The 18,401-nt window shown below is 31.4% G+C and overlaps 1 protein-coding gene across 6 annotated transcripts in view; it reads left to right on the forward strand.

Moving 5' to 3' along the window:
* CPSF6 (cleavage and polyadenylation specific factor 6) overlaps window positions 1-17,843 on the forward strand; it is a 44,382-nt gene extending 26,539 nt beyond the window's left edge. For 2 of the 6 annotated variants that reach the window (XM_074226111.1, XM_074226110.1), the window contains one exon: window positions 1,690-17,843. In XM_074226111.1, coding sequence (XP_074082212.1) covers window positions 1,690-1,879 — 190 coding nt within the window. In that variant the 3' untranslated portion in view covers window positions 1,880-17,843. The remainder of the gene's footprint in view (window positions 1-1,689) is intronic. The other 4 variants (XM_074226109.1, XM_074226112.1, XM_074226108.1 and 1 more) reach the window with 3 other exon arrangements.
* The last annotated feature ends 558 nt before the right edge of the window (window positions 17,844-18,401 follow it).

Below are 18,401 nucleotides of genomic sequence, written 5' to 3' on the forward strand. Positions count from 1 at the left end.
GCTGATCAATACTTTGAAAACTTTGCAGAATACTCTAGGATCTCACTTGCAACTACTTTGGGAAGTGGGACTAACAAGTATTAGCCCTTTAACAAGAGGGAACATTGAAGCTTGTTATAGGTTCATGGTCATCCCCAGGGTAAACTTGGATTGTTTCTTAAAAAATTCTGACTCCACAAGTCTAACATTTTATCTCTAGTAGTAGCATGTGGCATCTGCTGAAAATGGAAGAGGGACTAAATGGGAAAAAATAGTCACAGAGATGAAGGAAGGGGGAGATTAGAGATAACATTTTCAAAGATGTTTTCCTTTTATCTTTGGAACATAATTTAGCTTATAGTTATATGATCAGAAAACCATGGAATTTGAGAGATAGAAGGAATGGTCACTTTGGTTAGGGTTCTTAATTTATTGGAGGAAGAACATAATTTGGAGAATATGTTAGCAACCTAGTTTGTTATAACACTTGATGTAACTAAGCTCTTATATCTTAACATCCCTTCCTGCTGTAAGATTTTGTGCTGCTTTATCTAACTCTTGTAAGGGACAGCTAGATGGAACAGTAGATATTGGACTAAGAATCAAAAAGGTTCCTAAATTCCCATCTAGCCTCAGACACCTACTTGCAGTGTGACCCTGGGCTAGTCAGTTCACTCTGTTTGCCTCAGTTTCCTCATCTGTAAAATGAGTGGGAGAGGAACATGACAAACTCAAGTAATCTCTGTCAAGAAAACCCCAAATAGGGGTCACGAAGAGTCAGACATGACTGAAATGATTCCACCAGGACAATAGTAAAATCCAACTTGTATGAAAGATTATGCTGCTCTCTATTTTAGATCAATAAGAGAAAAGAAAAGACTGTCCCTTGGAAATCCTCTTCCCAGACTGCATACTTCATGACCCCCCCCATGATTGAGCATCCATTCATAAAATCTCTTGCAAGCAGTGCTAGAAGAAGAACAAGGAGAGAGGGAGGGAGGGAGAGAGGGGGGGAGAGAGAGAGAGAGAGAGAGAGAGAGAGAGAGAGAGAGAGAGAGAGAGAGAGAGAGAGAGAGAGAGAGCGCATGCATGCTGTTATGAACTGCTTTTGATTTCTTCCTGTATTATTCAATCTTGACTCAAAAAAGTCAACAACCAAAATATCATTTATAACTTCCCTTTTCTTCCATATCATTAATACACAAAAGGAATTTTGCTTGAAATTATAGTTAATTTTGGAATCTTTGGTTTGTTGTTTGCTTTTTCAAAGAAGGTTCAAATGGGATAAACCTAATTAATTGAATTCATTGTGGTCAGACTTTCATTATTGGGAATAGTTATCAGAAGAGCAAAATGCTCCAGTTTCTATCAGCTGCTGCTTATTCAAGTCATCTGTCTCTTTAAAATATAATCTGTACTTTGCTTCAGCCAAGTATAGTTTCTAATATTTGCTGAAATGATTTGTTAGTTTGTGTAACAGATTGTATAATGTTACTACCTTACTGTTTATATAGCTCAGTAGTTAGTAGTGTGACATTAATGAAAATATAAACTTAGGTTGCTCTTAATGACCCAGGACAAGTTCTACAGGGAAGGACAATGCAAAATAGAACTAAAAACTGTTAGAAAGGGTGCTTGCTCTGAGATTTATGAAATGTTGTTTTTTAGGGATTCAATTAAGAAGAGTATTAATCCAGTAATTTCTTTTAGAAGACGTGAACGATCAAGAGAGAGGGACCACAGTAGATCCAGAGAAAAGAGCAGACGTCACAAATCCCGTAGTAGAGATCGTCATGATGATTATTATAGAGAGAGAAGCAGAGAACGAGAAAGACATCGGGATCGTGACCGAGACCGTGATAGAGAGCGTGATAGGGAGCGAGAGTATCGTCACCGTTAAGAGAAGGTGGGTATTGCTGGTTCCTTCTGTATATCAGTGTCTGTAGTAGTATTAACATTAAATATAACTCCAAGGCTATTGTTTATACAGTAAATTCCTACATATTAAATGGTTCCCGCTACATGTGCAGGATTTGTTCTTCAGGAAACACACAAGACAATGTCAGGTAAGCAATTCCAGGTAAAAAAAAATATGTATTTCCTCTTCTCCCTCCTTTTAAATATTCTTAGTGAATGAATATGTTAATTTATATTATATGTGATTGATTCTTTTTTAGGGAAAAGAGGAAGATACCTTATTACTTTAATTTAATCAAGAGGGCTCATTCTCCACTACTAAAATATTGGAAATTTGTTTTTCCCCAATTATTTTCAATAAATTAAAAGAAATTGTTTGAAATTTTCCATAAGATATAAATACCTATATGCTAGACTTTCTTTAAAAAGGTTTAAAATTTCTTTTGAGTTTTGCCCCATAATTGTTATTGTTTATTGTGGGTAAGCATATCCTTTGGTATTATAATTGGTTTGAGGATCAGCAAATGGTTACCTTAAGATTAAATGCTTCTTGATAGAATATATGATTTCACAATACAAGCCTTGTTGGAATTATAAAAAATTACTTCCATAATGTAAAATAAATATAAAAATGACTCAATTCTGATTTGTTTAGGATGTCAGTAGATAATAAAACTTAAAAGTTGAAGGTCCTTATTTAGTAGTTTGAGAACAAAACTTTTGGCCAGAAATCAATTTGCTTCAATGTGTCATTCATAAGCCATAACCATTGCTTGTCTTATCTTTTTTTCTGTACTTTAAAACAATTTCTTCTGTATGTGTTAAGAATATTAATAGAAGAAATGTCTCTGTATAATTCATTTTCATGTATAATTTGATTTTATATTTGTAAATAGCTTTTATTCATAACATGAGAAGTGGGGGAAAGGGATTACATGGCTTATGCATGTGACATAAAGGTTACTTTTTTGTTATCAGTAGCACATTTGCCCTTATGTTGATGGTTGATCCATATTTAACTATGCTAAGCCCTTTCTTTTCTAGGGCTGCTCTCTAATAGTTTACTTTTAGTAGTGACTTGGTACACCTAGGAAACTTAATCACCATTGTCTTGATGCAGGTATCATTTTAAATGCTCAAGTTTCTAACTTGGTCTAGTATAGACAGCTAGAATAGATTTTTTTTCCCCCTAGTTCCTCAGATATGTTTTCACGTTGTGAAATAAGCAATGAATTAGACTACTGTAGAAAGTAATCCACTTAAAGTTGAATAGTGGTTACATATTTTTGTCAGCATATTAGTGGTTTTAAGGATTTTCCTTGACCTCTAATTTCATAATTACTGAACATTAGTTTTTTCTGAATTCATTATGTATGTTTAGATAATGGTCAAAAACAACCTCTTTAAGGGAAGGTAAAAACAAATTACCAAGGATTAAAAGAATTCCAAATCTCATATATGCATGTAGAAATTTTTAAAATCAATTTGCTTTTGGTGTGGATAGGAATTAAATGTTATCAACATCTTGTAAATCTATAACTTAAGGGGGAAGACATTTTTGCCCCAAATTTGAGAACTTGCCAGACTAACTGGGAAAAATTACTTTATTTACTGTGCCCATTAATTACTGAAGTAAATTGTGACCATCATATATGGCTTATTATCCTTAATAATTTGAGTTTTGTCAACCTCATTTCAAGAATCATATTAGTTAACCACATATTTCATTTATGTTAAGGTAGAGGTTCTGAATTTTAGTTTCTCACTTAGATTGGGTCAGTTAACATCAGCAAGCTTCTAGTTAATGAAAATATAGCAACAATAAAATTTGAATATCATTAGGATTTAATTCTTAAATTTGTTGATCCTCATATTAAAGGCCTTAGTGGCTGGTTATTTCTCTTTGTTAAAGATGTTTAATGACATTCTGAAAGGATACATTCTTTTGGGCAAAAATTCCTGGCATGTTAAGTCCATTGTAAATTTAATATTAAACTCCAACGTTAATCACCTAGGTATTTCATAATGAGTTAAATTACATTCAGTGATTTAATTATGAACTGGCAAGATGTTATTGAAATCTTTTCTTAAAATTATGATGTATCATACCAAAATTCCCTCATTTTATTTTTGTACATTAATCCAAACTGAGTTGTAATATGTGCCTTCATCTAAGGAAAAACTTGCTTATGAATTTCTGAAATATGTTGTGCTTTTTGCTGTACCAACATTATTGATTACGGTTGTAAAAGTCAATTAAAAGGTTGTGGAGCAGAATAAAATATTTCAGCCAAAAGGATCTTAAAAAGTAAAAATTTAAAGACCCCAAACCTTAGTGATAGAAAATATTACTAAGCCACTAAAATGAGGTCTGCTTTTGATCCACTTTGAAGCTTTTAAATTCATGAGGCCTCTTGAGTTTTCTTCTAAATCTTTAGATGTACTTAAAAGGGATCTATAGCAGCCTGAAAGCCAAATGAATGTCAGTGGAACTTATGTATGCAAATAAAATAGCAATGGGATTTTTATAAGTGGCACATTGATAGAAATCAGGCATGTTCTTTCTCAACTGTTAATTTGATGGATGTCAACAAGTTGTTATTTGTCTGTCCCATCTTAATTTTTTGTGTGTTCAAACTGTTGGAAACATGTTAAATACATTCACTCATTTCTCAAAATTGTGTAACTATTTTTATAAAACTTAATACTTTGAGGGGAAGACCTCTAATATTGTAAATTTTGGTATGTAACTGCATTGTGCTTCATTTTTTTTGTAACTTTCATCAATATTCTCAAACCACTCTAAGCAAAATATAAGTAGTATAGTGCTTGCTTTATATAGTTTTAAAAGAAATGAATTGTTATTAATCGTCTAAGCTTCCCTTTCTTTTCTGGATGTGAATTGCCTTTATCTTCATAAAAGAATGTATAATGGGTTGCTTAATTTTTTCTTTCATTCATTTCCCTGGAAATTTCAGAAGCAATTAGCTATCCCAGAGAGAGAGAGACTTTTGACATATATTTTCCTTTTGAAAGGTAATTAAAAACAGATTTGATGTGAAATCCTTGTTTTAAAAAGAGAATAAAACCTGAATGTTCTGTTATAGTGCAGTAATTAATTCACATTACATTAATTGGGAATCTGAGGTCATTTATTCTAAACTGGGCTGAAGTTTCTATATTTTATTTGTATTATCTATGAAAAACAAGCTAAAACAAGTTAAAAATATTTAACAAAATTATGGGGTGTTGCGTATTTCAGAGACACACTTCACAGGATTTAGCCATACTTTTTGCCTTTTAACAAAAATGTTGATGGCAAATTTCACTTAGTTTGGCAGAAACATTTTCTGGTAATAGCCCTGCTTTATAGAATATTAAATTTTAATTTGGGATTTATGTATTTGAGAGTAGTAAAAGTACAACTCTTCATTGACTTGTCAAATTCTAACTAATTTTTGCCCTTCCTCTCATTGCTTTGAATCAATCTGGTTTTATCTCCAGTCATCTCAGGAAGTTTTCACATAGTAAATATTACCTTACAAGCATGTTGTAGAGGACAGAGCATTGGATGTTGAGCCATGAAGGACCTACTAATGCAAGGCACTTTTAACTTTGTGGGAGTCTGTTTCCTTATCTGTAAAATGAGCATCATAGTCACTGATGTCTGAGGTGCCTTGTTCTAAATTTACAATCCTAAAGATTTTAGTTTTGGTTTCTAGTACTTAGACTAGATGATCTTTAAAGTTTCTCCCATTCTAATAATCTATACAGAGCAGGATTGTGCAAAATTGCCAAGAATAAAGCAGTATGGTAGAAAATATAATACTCAGAAAGCAGCTGCAGAACAAGAGTTTAAAAATAATTTTTTGAAAGATCTGGCTTATTGGGTGAGGAGAAAGAAGTAAACTTTTTGTATGCTTTGTCATAATTACATTGCAATTTAGATTGGACCTGACAAATCAGAAAGAGCTAGAAAAAGGGATCCCTCTTGCATGTTCTTATTTTGTATTTAAATATTGTTCTTATTTTGTATTTGAATATTTATTAAATATGTATTTAAATTTTATTCATTGAACAATTTTTAAGCATTTGCTGTTCATAGAGCATTTTGCTCAACAAGCTTTTTCAACTCTTAAAAGCATATTAATAGCTGCATAATTCTAGCCCTGTTTCTTTTGTCTTCCCAATGTTTTACTTTTTATTATATTTGCTTTTGGTTCCCCTGATAAAATAATGGATAAGAAGTATGTCTTTTTGTAATATTCCCTTAAATTTAAGGACTTTTATTGTCTTTGTACATTATATGTAAAATGATGGTTTGCATGAAATTGTTGTAAATATTTTGCTTATGGTGGTTTGAGAATAAGTATAATTTTATTTAAAAATTCATTAAGTTTCCTGTTTTTATACTATTTCTCAGTGACTGGGTTGCTACATCTCCTCACCTTCATTTCAATGTGAAACTAGCTTTCACTGTTTAGTTTGTAAACTAGACTGTAGTTTTGTTTGAATGAATGTTTCAAATTAATATATTGGATGGAAAATCGGTTAATACTATTCAGACAACCTAATATTCAGAACAAAAGTTTATGTTTTCATAATCTGAAAGCTTGCCTGAAGGGTAGCACATTTTAAATTTGCATAATACTTAAACTACTGGGTGAGGGAGATTACATTTCATGAGTTTTATTTGGGTTATTAGAACTCTGAATATGATTAGAATGCCAAATAATTAGCCTGTTGCCATTGTGAGACAATTTAGACTTATCACCTTGTAAATTTAAAGAAAAGGCTTTAGTTTAAAGGAGGTAAGTACTATTAAGGACCAAAAAGGAAACATCTTGAAATTTGTGTTTTAATATTGAGAATTTTTTTTATCTTATAATAAACAAAATTATTTGTATAATATTTTCTCATATATTACTACATCATCATGTAGGAATTTAGACCAACATTCCATTTTTATTTAGGGTGTTAATAACAAAATAGAAGTACTCATTGTTTGGTGCCTTTGTCCTTTTCTTCTGCTCCAGTACTTTTAAATTAGAGGGGAGAGGTTTAGTAATAAAGCGAGTTTTTGTTCCCCTGAGTTGAACAAAGTCCACTGCTAAAATGCTTTTCTTTTTGCCTTACCAAAATCTTATTAGCCATGTGAAATTGCCTTATTAGTTTAAAGAGATACTGAAATTGTTACATTGTTATGATTTTGCATTACCAAAAAATGTTAATGAATCTTGTTTCTTTGCACATGGACTTTATTACACTTATTCATTTCCATTTACAAATTTCTCTTCATTGATGAATTCCGAATTTTCCCCATAGTTTTTATATCATAACTGCTGTCATACTCCTAGTTTTTATAGGTCAGTGACACAGTTATTGTGCATGGCAGTGTCCTTATTCATAGGACAGAAACACATTCCTAAAAGCACAGACTTAGAAAACATTTGAAATTTCTGTGCTTTTTTTCTAATTCTTTGTTCATTTAGATGCCTACTTCTAAACTCTTTCTGAAAATGGTTAATGGAAAAATTGTATTTTGCCTTTAAATTTACTTATGAGTACTGTGAAATTTGTATAAATAAATGTGTGAAGTGTTTAGAAACAAGAATTAAAAAAATATTGGAATGTTCCCCTAATTTTTTATGTTCTGTATGATTTTTTTAAAGGGTTCAGGTTGTTTTTTTTCTTTTTATAAGATGATGAATCAGCCCTGTTTTACATATAGAAATTTGTACTACGCATTTAAAGACCATTCCAGAAAAGTTAGGAAATACATGTTTAAATAACAAATAATATAAAATGCCAATATATGTGGTAAAGTGTTGTGTGTGTGGAGGGGGTACTAAATCATTTCTCTTCCATGTTATATTCCCACTCCTCCCTAAATTATTTTTTGTTATATAACATGTTGTCATATCTAAACGTTTGCTTTACCTTTGTACTTTGCATTGCATCCCTCTAATTACTTGTTCTACTCAAGATTATGCAGTGTGAAGGATGAAAAAGTGTGAGATAAACTCAAACTTCAATTTTGGATTTAATTCATAGATTATAGTTTTCTCATGTTCCGTAAAGAAGCAATAAAATAAAATACTAGAAATGCTTTGATGTCTTTTTACAGAATGACTCTAGAACCTTCAAAAAGAACTGAGCACTTGGGAACTGTGTTTTAGAAAGGAAAGTAAAAACTAATTATCAAGTTCCAACCCCTCTACCCACAAACACATATAAACTTCCTTAGTCAAACTCATTATCATCATCATCATCATTATCATCAACTGTTTATTCAGTGATAGCTATAAGGAATTCACTCGGGAACCATAGATGAGCTAACAGTCCTTACTTGTAAAATCTTTCAAATTAATTGGGGAGACAAAAAAAAAACAACCCATTTATGAAACTTCTGAATGATTGGCAGGAATTCTTTGTCCATTTTGTGTATCCATAAACATAAATTTAAATTTTGACTTAGGGAAATCTATTAAAACAAAGACTGCCCTTTTACCATCAAATCCTTTCATTATTGAAGGAGTCCTTGCAAGAATTTTTGAATGGTCTTTTATGGCATTATTTCTTAAATATTTGGTGTTCAAACTACTACACATTGTGTTGTCATTTTAGTGCTTATGAAGTTGTTGAATGTTTATACTGTGGCTACCTGAAATATGCAAATTTATGTAATGGATTATTATTGACTTTTAAATTATCAAATTTATACCATTTACTTGTGAGCTTTTAAAGTCAATAATTTGAAGTCAACATTGTAGATTTTTTCAAAAAAATTAAATTATGTCTTATGCTTAGCCAATAAAGCTGGGTTAGAAATTTGTCTAGGTGGAATGGGGTGGGAATTTAAGTAAGTGTTTTCCATTTGTATTATGTCTAAAAATTTGTATTTAGATGTCATCATATTTAGTTATATTGCTCATTTTGATCTCAACTTATTTATATTTTTTGTAATATGGAGCAGCATATGATTTATAACGATTACAGATACTCTTTCTGTATGTTATTAAATAAATATAACTAATATGTAATGAATCACTTATTTTCAGCTCAGCTTTTTAATTGTTAAATGAATTAATTTAGAATTGGTATATAGGTGGATGAAAATACATAGTGAAATCATCTAAGCACGCATTCATTTCCTTTTGTAGTATGCCTTTAGGAAAAGACCTAAATGTTTCCATCATCACAAAGAGACAGTAGCTGCTTTGTTATTGGAGCATATGTGTTTTTTTAACTCACTAAAATTTTATTTTGGGGGGAAGGAGAAAGAATGTTGCGGGTGAAAAATAAAATTGATGAGACAATTTGTTGATTTGAGTTTCTCTGCCAATAGACAAACAGCTACTGTTTCCATATTGCTTATTTTGTGTTAGATTACATGATGGTGAAGTAGATGCACGACTTGTGTCTGTATAGTTAAGCCAACATTTTTTCTGTGTATTATGGGGAATAGCAAAATCTACATCACAAATTTTGACACATTACAGCTGAAGGAAGAGGAACACCTTGCAAGACAAGAAACATCTTCATGGGGGAAAATGACGCTTGTCCAGCAGTTTGCTTCTTGTGATTGAACTGAACCTGTAAGGATTCATGGATAAAATGAACAGGAATAGATCTGAATAAAGCAAATCTGCATAAATGGTAACCAGTAGCTCTACTTTTACTTTTTATGTTGCTTAACTGTTTTATTTGAAGGAAACCTGTGTGATTTAAAAGTTATAGCTTTTGCAACTTTATTACTGGTTATATACATTTGGCCACTATAATGTGCAAGCAATTGGAAAAAAAAAAGTCAAGCAAATGCTTGTTTTTATAGTAGTTTGTTCTTGTTAAAATGTTCATATGATAATGTCTGTAAACAGCACCACTTTGATTACAATAGATGTAGTGTTGTAATAAACTGTTTAATGGGGCTGATGTGTAAAGCTGTTCAAGTTATTTGATGTTTACACCTCAGGGAAAGTGTTGTGTTCAGCAATATTTGAAGATAATGTTACTTTGACACCATTTATACTGTCCTTTAAAAAAAAGCAGCGCAATAGTTTTTGGATATGCATCAACTTAATCTTGCGTTCAGTGGATTAAACATACTAATTAAGTGTCTCTTGCACTTGATTTTGATATTAGAATAGGTGATTACATGGAGTATTTAATATTTCTATATTCTGCTTTTCTAGCTATTTTTACCTAGATGGCTTGTGAATTTACTAAATGGTATGTAAAATTGTAAAAAACTGCAGTTTGACTAACATTGTGATCCGAGTAATCCAGTCAATGTTAGGGGTCAAAAATCTATGGGTTCAACATCTTAGTAAAAAGCTGTGTTATCTGCCATGGTATGCAACTTAATTATAACACGAATGTATAAAGGAACATATAATTGTAAACCATTAGCGTGGAAGAAACATTTTGGCAATTGAGGTGCTGCCATTGTTGGCAGATTTGTATCTGAAAAGGTGCTTTTGGTGTGTTTTGAAGCCATAGAGAGGTGTATTCACAATATAGCTGTGCACTAGATAATTTGAGTAAAGAGTCTTGGTTTTGATTTTTCAGATAATGTGGATTTTTCACAAGCATAATGTTTTCTTAAGATACTAGATTTTATTCTCACCTATTTCTGTTAATATGTACATCCTCCCTCCCGTTATAAGGGAATATATACATACATCTTTATATTCATGCAGCCTGTTGATTTATGCTTACAAAATTCAGCATCTGAGATTTTTTCAGGCCTACTTTAAAAGTTGTTAATAGGATTAACAAAGGTATGTTTCTAAAGCAACTGACTCACATGACCTATCAAATTTGGAAAAAAATGGCCAAAAAATGACCTTTGTTCTGCACCAGCAGAATGTTAACTTTAATTAGATTGTTTTTGTTTGTTTATGGAAGTCATTCACTAGAATATAGTATAAATCACTTAACAGTTAATCCAGAAGAGTGTCTTGTCTTTAAAAATCACCTAAAAGTGTTGACTTTTATCTTTAGCATAAATTTTTTTAAGGCCTCAGGGGCTTAATTTAAAGAGGGACCCTCTCCAATGACACAGATTCAAGTTAGTTTTTAACTGAGAATTTATGTAATGGGCAGCTGCAAACCACTGGCTTTGATCCTTTAACATCAGGTCATTTCCCTTTCAAATCTCTTTTTTATTTTGGGAATTGTCCATATATTCCTTCTCATTTTTATTTAAAACATTTTGTGACTGGAATGTTCATGCATGGGATCATTGATGTTTGTCAGAACTTTGCTATGAGAAGTAATTTTTATATGTTTTAATTTTGTTTAAAGTGATGCTTCCTTTTTAAAAAATGTAACTTGGAAGTTGTATTAAGGTTATGTGATTTTTATTTTCCTAGTTTGTGCATAGGGTTGTTTCTTATCTTTGTTAAAATATCAATCAAAATACACAATGGGAATCGATATTGAATATATACCTATTGCAAGGGAAGTAGTTGATATTAAAAGAACAACTGACAGGTAAGTTAAAGTGTCCATAAGAGTAGAATTTTGTCTTAATCTTAAAATGGAATCATAAAGATCAAAACATTTTGTGCAAGCATTTACATGGAAACTTTATCCATATTTTAGCTTTTATTACATATTCAGCAAGAGAACTTTGCTTAATACAGTTACAGTTTTCACCCCCACTTTTTCTTAATATGGCTTCTGTGTTGTGTGGGCAGAGTGTACCAAAATTGTTGGTTCAGAATGGCTAATTGATTATCTTAAGTAATTGTTGCTGGGAGGAAGTCCAGTTTGGTTTACTGTTGAACTGTGTCAAGTTGACCCTCATTTACTACCTAGTTTCTCATGAATGTATAGGATGAATTACACATCTTCTTTAATGTTCCCTTCATCTCTCTTAATTCTATTCATGAGCTAGTCAAATTATTTCATCAACTCTAATGTTATTAAAACTTGTTTTCTTTGTTTTTGCATATAAAAAGAATCCAAAGAGGTCAGCCCTTTTGTAAACACCAAAAAAGAAAAATTTTCCAGAGCCTTTCATTGTTTCTTAATTCATAATTGTAATGAATGTGGTTTCAAGCTTTAGTTTAATTCGAAAACAATAGTGCTTACTAGTATTAAACAATGCTATCTGCCAGTTTCATTACTATTGTAGCAACTGGATGATACCTTATTTGCTATTTGAGCATTATTTGATTAAGTGTGATATGATTTTTACAGTCCCTCCCCCCTTGTCATCAAATTGCAAATGCTTGTTGGCTTGTGGAATTTGGTTAGGTAAAATATGTGTCAAAGGGTAACATTTTTTATACTTGTATTCCATTCTACATCCCTTTACAGAGATGGTTCTTAATTAGTTCAGTTTCTGAGAACCATTCTAAAAAAAGGTATGTGTGAAATAGCTAAGATTATTATTTTTAATTAGTCTCCTGTGGAGAATGTTTTTTTAGTTGTCATTAAACATCAGTTATTTCTGAATAAATATGGAGGCTTTAATAGAAAGCTGTAGAATCTTTTATCATGAAGGGGTTTCAAAGAGGGAAGCTTCTTCCCTCTATCCCCCATGTATTTAAATGTGCCAATAACCTAAAATTACACATCATTTTACAAGAAGAGATGCTGCTGATAGGCCTTTCTGTTGAGAGAACTCCCAACGTTTTGGCTGTCATACCTGAATGATTATTACGTTTTCTGTGCTTTGTAAAGATAAAAGGTCTTTTTTTTCTGTTTAAGCTTCAGCTTAAGTTATTTAAAGAGGACATTTATGTTATGATTTCATTTTGAGAATACATTGTTGATGTTCTCACAGTTTAAAGAAGACTGTATTTTAAAAATTTGTTATGACTAGTTGCATCCCTACATTCTCTGTAAATGTTTTTCCCAGTTGTATGTGGATAACTACAGACTTATATGTTGTATATATTTGCCATTTATGGTAAAAGTATATGTAGTGTTTTTCAGAAAGAATTTCTGATTTCCTATTCCTATAATAATTAATGTATTTCCTTGTCACCTTTTCAAAAATAATGCCTTTAAAATTTTTTTTATACAAATTGACTCTTGGAAGCCTTAGACTAGTTTCTTATAATAGGAACATTATACAAAAGAATCATTTAAATAAAGATGTGGCCTTAAGTGTAGCATTTATGTTTCTGATATAAAATATTTGACATAGACCAATTGAAATGTTCATTATCAAAATTTCAAAATATCTTGAAGTGGTAGAAAGTATGGAAAAAAAAACTTTGTCTAGGCTTCTAGGAGGAAATTCTTAAACTTGTCTTTCCTAGCATTGGGAAGAAGCAACGTGGATTTTTATGAATATTCAAAATATTCAGGTAATTGTGTTATGCTTATCCTACTTGGATCGATTTAGTGTTTGTCTTAACCATTGTTTCTTAATTAGAACTTCGGGTGGTTGACATTGGTTTGCTATTTCAATATGCAGCAATTGAAACTGCTTATTTTTTCTATGTGGGAAATATATACTTGGTGTAGATAGAGATATAAAAAGTCTGTTGCTCTGATAATATTAGGAGAATTTCCTATTTCACTGAGTATTTGTGAATGGAAATCTTTAGACACTGACTTCAGATAGAACCAATTTGAATGAAGTCACAAAGTTCCAAAAAAAAAGCAATTTTAATGTATTAAGAAATATGACCAAGTTTTCTACATGGATACATCATACAATTTCACTTTGAATTAATGTCTTATTAAGTATTTTATAAATAGATAGATGCCTGCAGTTAGTGTAAAGGATGTCTTTGAACACTGGTTCTTATTGTCACACTCTTGCTGCTTAAAACTCCTTGGCGTTCCATGTTATTTGATTTGAAAATATAATGGTAATTTCATTTTGCTTGTTCTTGTGTTTCAAAGTAAAATTGTAGTACTCAGGTGGGAAATAAAGAAAGAGGATCCTTTGTAGAAAGTAATCATTTTAAGAGATACATCTAACATTGATGGACAGCCTTAAAGTTACCTATTTATCATATTGTCACCATGGCCCAGGTTGTATCACCAGCTGTTTGCAGTACTGTACAACCAAATCAAATTTTTGTGTGATTTCTGTTAGAAAGCCCCTAACAAAAAATTGTACCCCATGTAACCAGTGTCTATTTGAATTCCTGAGTAATAGTTTGTAAATAATAATAATACCAGCAGGCCAAAGAAAGTCATACATTTTTAGTTATTGAATATATGATGACTTCATAAGAAATATGTGCAAAGGTAAGGTGATCTTTGATCAAATGGACGCTATTTTAACATCCTGTCCAGGTGAACTAGACTTTCAGGTTAGCTTCTTTGAAATCTCATTCCATTTTTTAAAAGTGTTTGTAGTTGGAATTTTGTGTTAATGTCCACTTTCCATCTTTACTTTTCTTTCTTTTGCATTTAGGTGACTGTTGAGCAGTTTGCTATATGGCCTTTGTTGGCCTTAAACTGCAGTAGTAACAAGCATGGTATTTATCTTGTATTGAAAAAATAAAATACAGTTTTGATAAATACTTTGCAGTCTGTCCTTTTTAGTTTTTCTTGTAATATCATTTTATAAAGTCATAAATAATTCATACACTACTGGCATTACATAGTAAAACTAAGAAGTAAAATTAGTACTGTGTCAGAAATAAGATTATTTCATACTAGGAAGATGTAATTCTTTTGTGCTAGTATTGGAAGGTCATTTGATGAACTCACTGGATTAGAAATTGGGATACTTGGGGTGGCTAGGTGGCGCAGTGGATAAAGCACCAGCCCTGGAGTCAGGAGCACCTGGGTTCAAATACGGTCTCAGACACTTAATAATTACCTAGCTGTGTGGCTATGCATAAGCCACTTAACCCCATGTGCCTTGCAAAAAAAAAGCCTATTAAAAAAAAGAAATTGGGATACTTAAGTTTTAGTCCTTGATCTAGTACCAACCTAGTCTGTGACTGGGTAACTGTTCATAATACTCAAGTTTACTCACCTGTAAAGTTTTAGAGTAACTAAATTCACCAATAAGTTTCCTTCTAGCCTAGCTAGATTTTTCAAGAGTCACCTAAAAACATATTAAACATATTTGGAAGAAAGGAACGAACATGAAACATCAAAACACTATGTAGCATTAATTTGAACAAATTTTAGTTGCTTGAACTTTTACAGTAATATTGCATTAGTGAGCATTGCAAAATAGCGTTTGTTCCATGTTCACTGACTAGCCTAGCTGTGGTCACTGGGCAAGAAGATGTAGGTAATATTTAGGGACGTTTTAAGCTGCTATTTGTTGGCATGAGAAAAACCTTAAATAGTATGAGAGTTCTGATATCCATGCCCTAGCTGTCTTTCTATGTGCCTTGGTTTTTTTTTTAAGATAGTGAAAAGGACTAAATATTAGGCATAATGTACTTAGTACTACCAAGGCATCATTTTTTTTCCATATCTTAAAATTAGTATATAACAGTGAAGTTTTGAAGATCATAATACTCTGTACCATCTCAGGCTCCTAATAACATTTTGATGAAAGTAATTATTTGGGAGAGAAATTGTAAACTCAGTTATATTCTGCTTTAAGTAAATACTGCATTTTTAAAGAGGATATCTTTGGAAATCGATAAACAATTCAAATCATGGATTTGTGGTTTTCAGTGAAATTTTTGTCTTTGGGTAAATTTGCTATGAAAACTGGAATTAGATTCCCAAGACCTGAATCCTTAATAGCCCAGATTTATTTTCAATTGATCCTTTGTATATAATTTAAAATCCATAATGAATCCAGATGAATTTTTGTAAAGTCTTTTGGACCAAAGAATTAAAAATAATCTCCTGAACAAATAGCCATGTGTCGGACTTTGTGGCAAACCTTGCTGTTCCTTGGGTCCTTTAGTACTTTCTTTCCTTCCATTAACTCAATCTGCTTTTGTATTCTTTGTCCAGGTTCAAAGATAGTTAAGGGGTTTGTTTTTAATAAATCAGTTCAAACCCCTACCCCAGGAATACCGGGGAAATCTTTTGAGAACCTATCCCCACAAAGCCCAGTCCACAGATATAGACAAACATTGTAGCTGTTCATTTAACATTAACACTAATATTGACTCTGGATAAGAGCAAAGTCTGAATCGCTTCTATGACTTTCAAAAGTTAAGAAAGGGAAGTTGGCCCACTCATTATTCTCATCCAACAAATGCCACTTCTTCAAGACTTCAGAATCACAAATCCACCAATTCTGTTCTCAATGTTGACTAATGTCTCAATTCCTCTCAAAAATTCTCCAAAGACTTAGGTCTTTATTAGGAATAAATTTAGGTAAGCTTGCTCACAGTTTTTCCTTAGAAGGACAATATAAACTTGGTTCTGATGAACTGTTTCTCCAGAGATGACTCTTAATTTCTCTTGGAACCAGATAATTTGTCTTCAAAACCTCTTTTAATCATGCTGGCTAATTCTTATTCTCTCAGTGCTTATCTCAGTTACTTATCACTTCCCAAGATTATTTACTCTTAAAGTTGCAGTGACTATTCAAAGTTATTATGAGAGAATATTTAAACTAGCGTTATATTTGTGTGGTAGTGCTTTACAAACTTTAAAGTATTCTGTAATGTCAATCATTGTTATTCTGTTTTTATAGTGGACTCATTATTGATTATACAGTGCAGTAGATATTACGTGATGGGTACTAGCTGATTGGTTGCAAGTTATTGAAAGGAAGTGGTAAAATTTCTTGCTACTATATGTGCACAGGTATAGAAAGGAGAAAATTTGAAGATGGAAGCTAAATTTATGAACTTAAATTTTTGAAATATTTGAAAATAGCATCAAATGTTATAGCATAGGCGCTAGATTAGTCAAATTTTGCAGGCCTTATTTTGAAAGAATTTGGTGTTTATGATGTGATTCTTTAGTAAGTATAGTTGAACATAACTGAAGATAATTTTGAAGATCAGTTGTCTGTAGACATGTTGGGCTGAATTTGTATGGAAACTCATAGCCTTTTTAAAAAATCAGTTCTTAATAGTTTGTTTTCTTGATTTTAAGGCTGAATAAAGGATAAGAAAATTGACAACTAAGGATTCTAATTGGGTTCTCATTAAAATTTTATTGTGTGATATTTCAAATGATTAAAGTATCTTGAGTATTTGGAAGTAGTGTAGTGAGGGGAAAAAAGAAAATGGATTTGGGAGTCTTAGGTTAAAATTCCTATTTTCTTATTGTTTGTTCAACCTTGTGCAGTCAAAAGTTTGGAAAACATAATTTAAGATATTAAAAGGAGGTCTTTTTTCCTCACCAGTAAAATAAAGATGGTTATAGATTCAGTGATTTAAGATCTCTTTAAGGTACTATAGTAGTAATTTCAATATAGTACTTGTTATTAGGAGCAATTTTTGTTACTTAAAGATATATGGAATTTTTTAGTAATAGGAAAGGAGTGATGATGCTATCTTTGTATGTTTTCACTCCAGTAGCTTCTGCTCTAGGTAGTGGAACCAGGGAATATTATTTAAGCTATTGTTACAAAAGTATTTCTTCAAAACCTAAATTGTAAAATAAGTAAAATTATTTTTTTTTAAAAAAATTATTTTTTTAAAAAGAAATTTATTTTAAACATTGAAAATGAAAATAAAGTATTTAAATTTTTTTGCTTCTTCATATTTTCCCATCATATTTTGTATAATTGCCTGTTTTTTATTTGAGTTTTTTCTCTTACTGTGGCTTAATCCTCCTTGAATGAAGTTAGGTATTTATATCTCACTTTTCAAAAGGGAGTTTTTTCTTTCTAAAAACACAAGGGGGATTTTTTTTTTTTTACAACATAGAGCATATAGATTGGCTGCTGTCTTTATAGTGGTCAGCATTTTATTATTATAAGCAAAAATGCTTCAGTTTTATGTTGCATTGATTCCTAAATGTCTTTTAAATATATTTTAATAGGTTTTGCTCACTCAGTGCATCTAAAACCAAACAGTTTTCTTCCTAAATCTGAATCTTAAAATAAATATATATATATATATATATATATATATATATATATATATATATTATATTAAAATATATTTAAAAGACTTTTACAGGATTAAGAGGTTTCGAATCTTTACTCAATGTTAAACAACTACAACCTCTAATGTAGTATTTCTTTTCTAACCTCATTATTGTACAGATAGCTGATTTATGGTCATTTTAAATTGGAATTTTTGGTCAAGGGGACATTTTACCACAATCCTTGGAACTCCCATAAAAATAAGACCATAAATTAAGTTCCCAGAAGAAGAAATGGATTTTTAAATGACTTATTTAGTCTTTAATCTCTTTCTGGACCATCTAAATGAACATTTATATCTTTTAGCTCTTGGACTGCCAAATCATTGATCTTTAAACCTTGATGTTCCTGGTCTCCTCATTTTACTTAGGTTGGAAGTACAAGGGACACTCGGGCCTAATCATAATAATGGTTTTCTTGGGATCCTTGACCTGTTAAGTTTCTGACCAGGGCCAGTTAAGGCAGAAAAAGATAGAAAGATAGTACTCTGGGTATGAGA

This window comes from Macrotis lagotis, chromosome 2, assembly GCF_037893015.1.
Source record: "Macrotis lagotis isolate mMagLag1 chromosome 2, bilby.v1.9.chrom.fasta, whole genome shotgun sequence".
Lineage (NCBI taxonomy): Eukaryota > Metazoa > Chordata > Mammalia > Peramelemorphia > Peramelidae > Macrotis > Macrotis lagotis.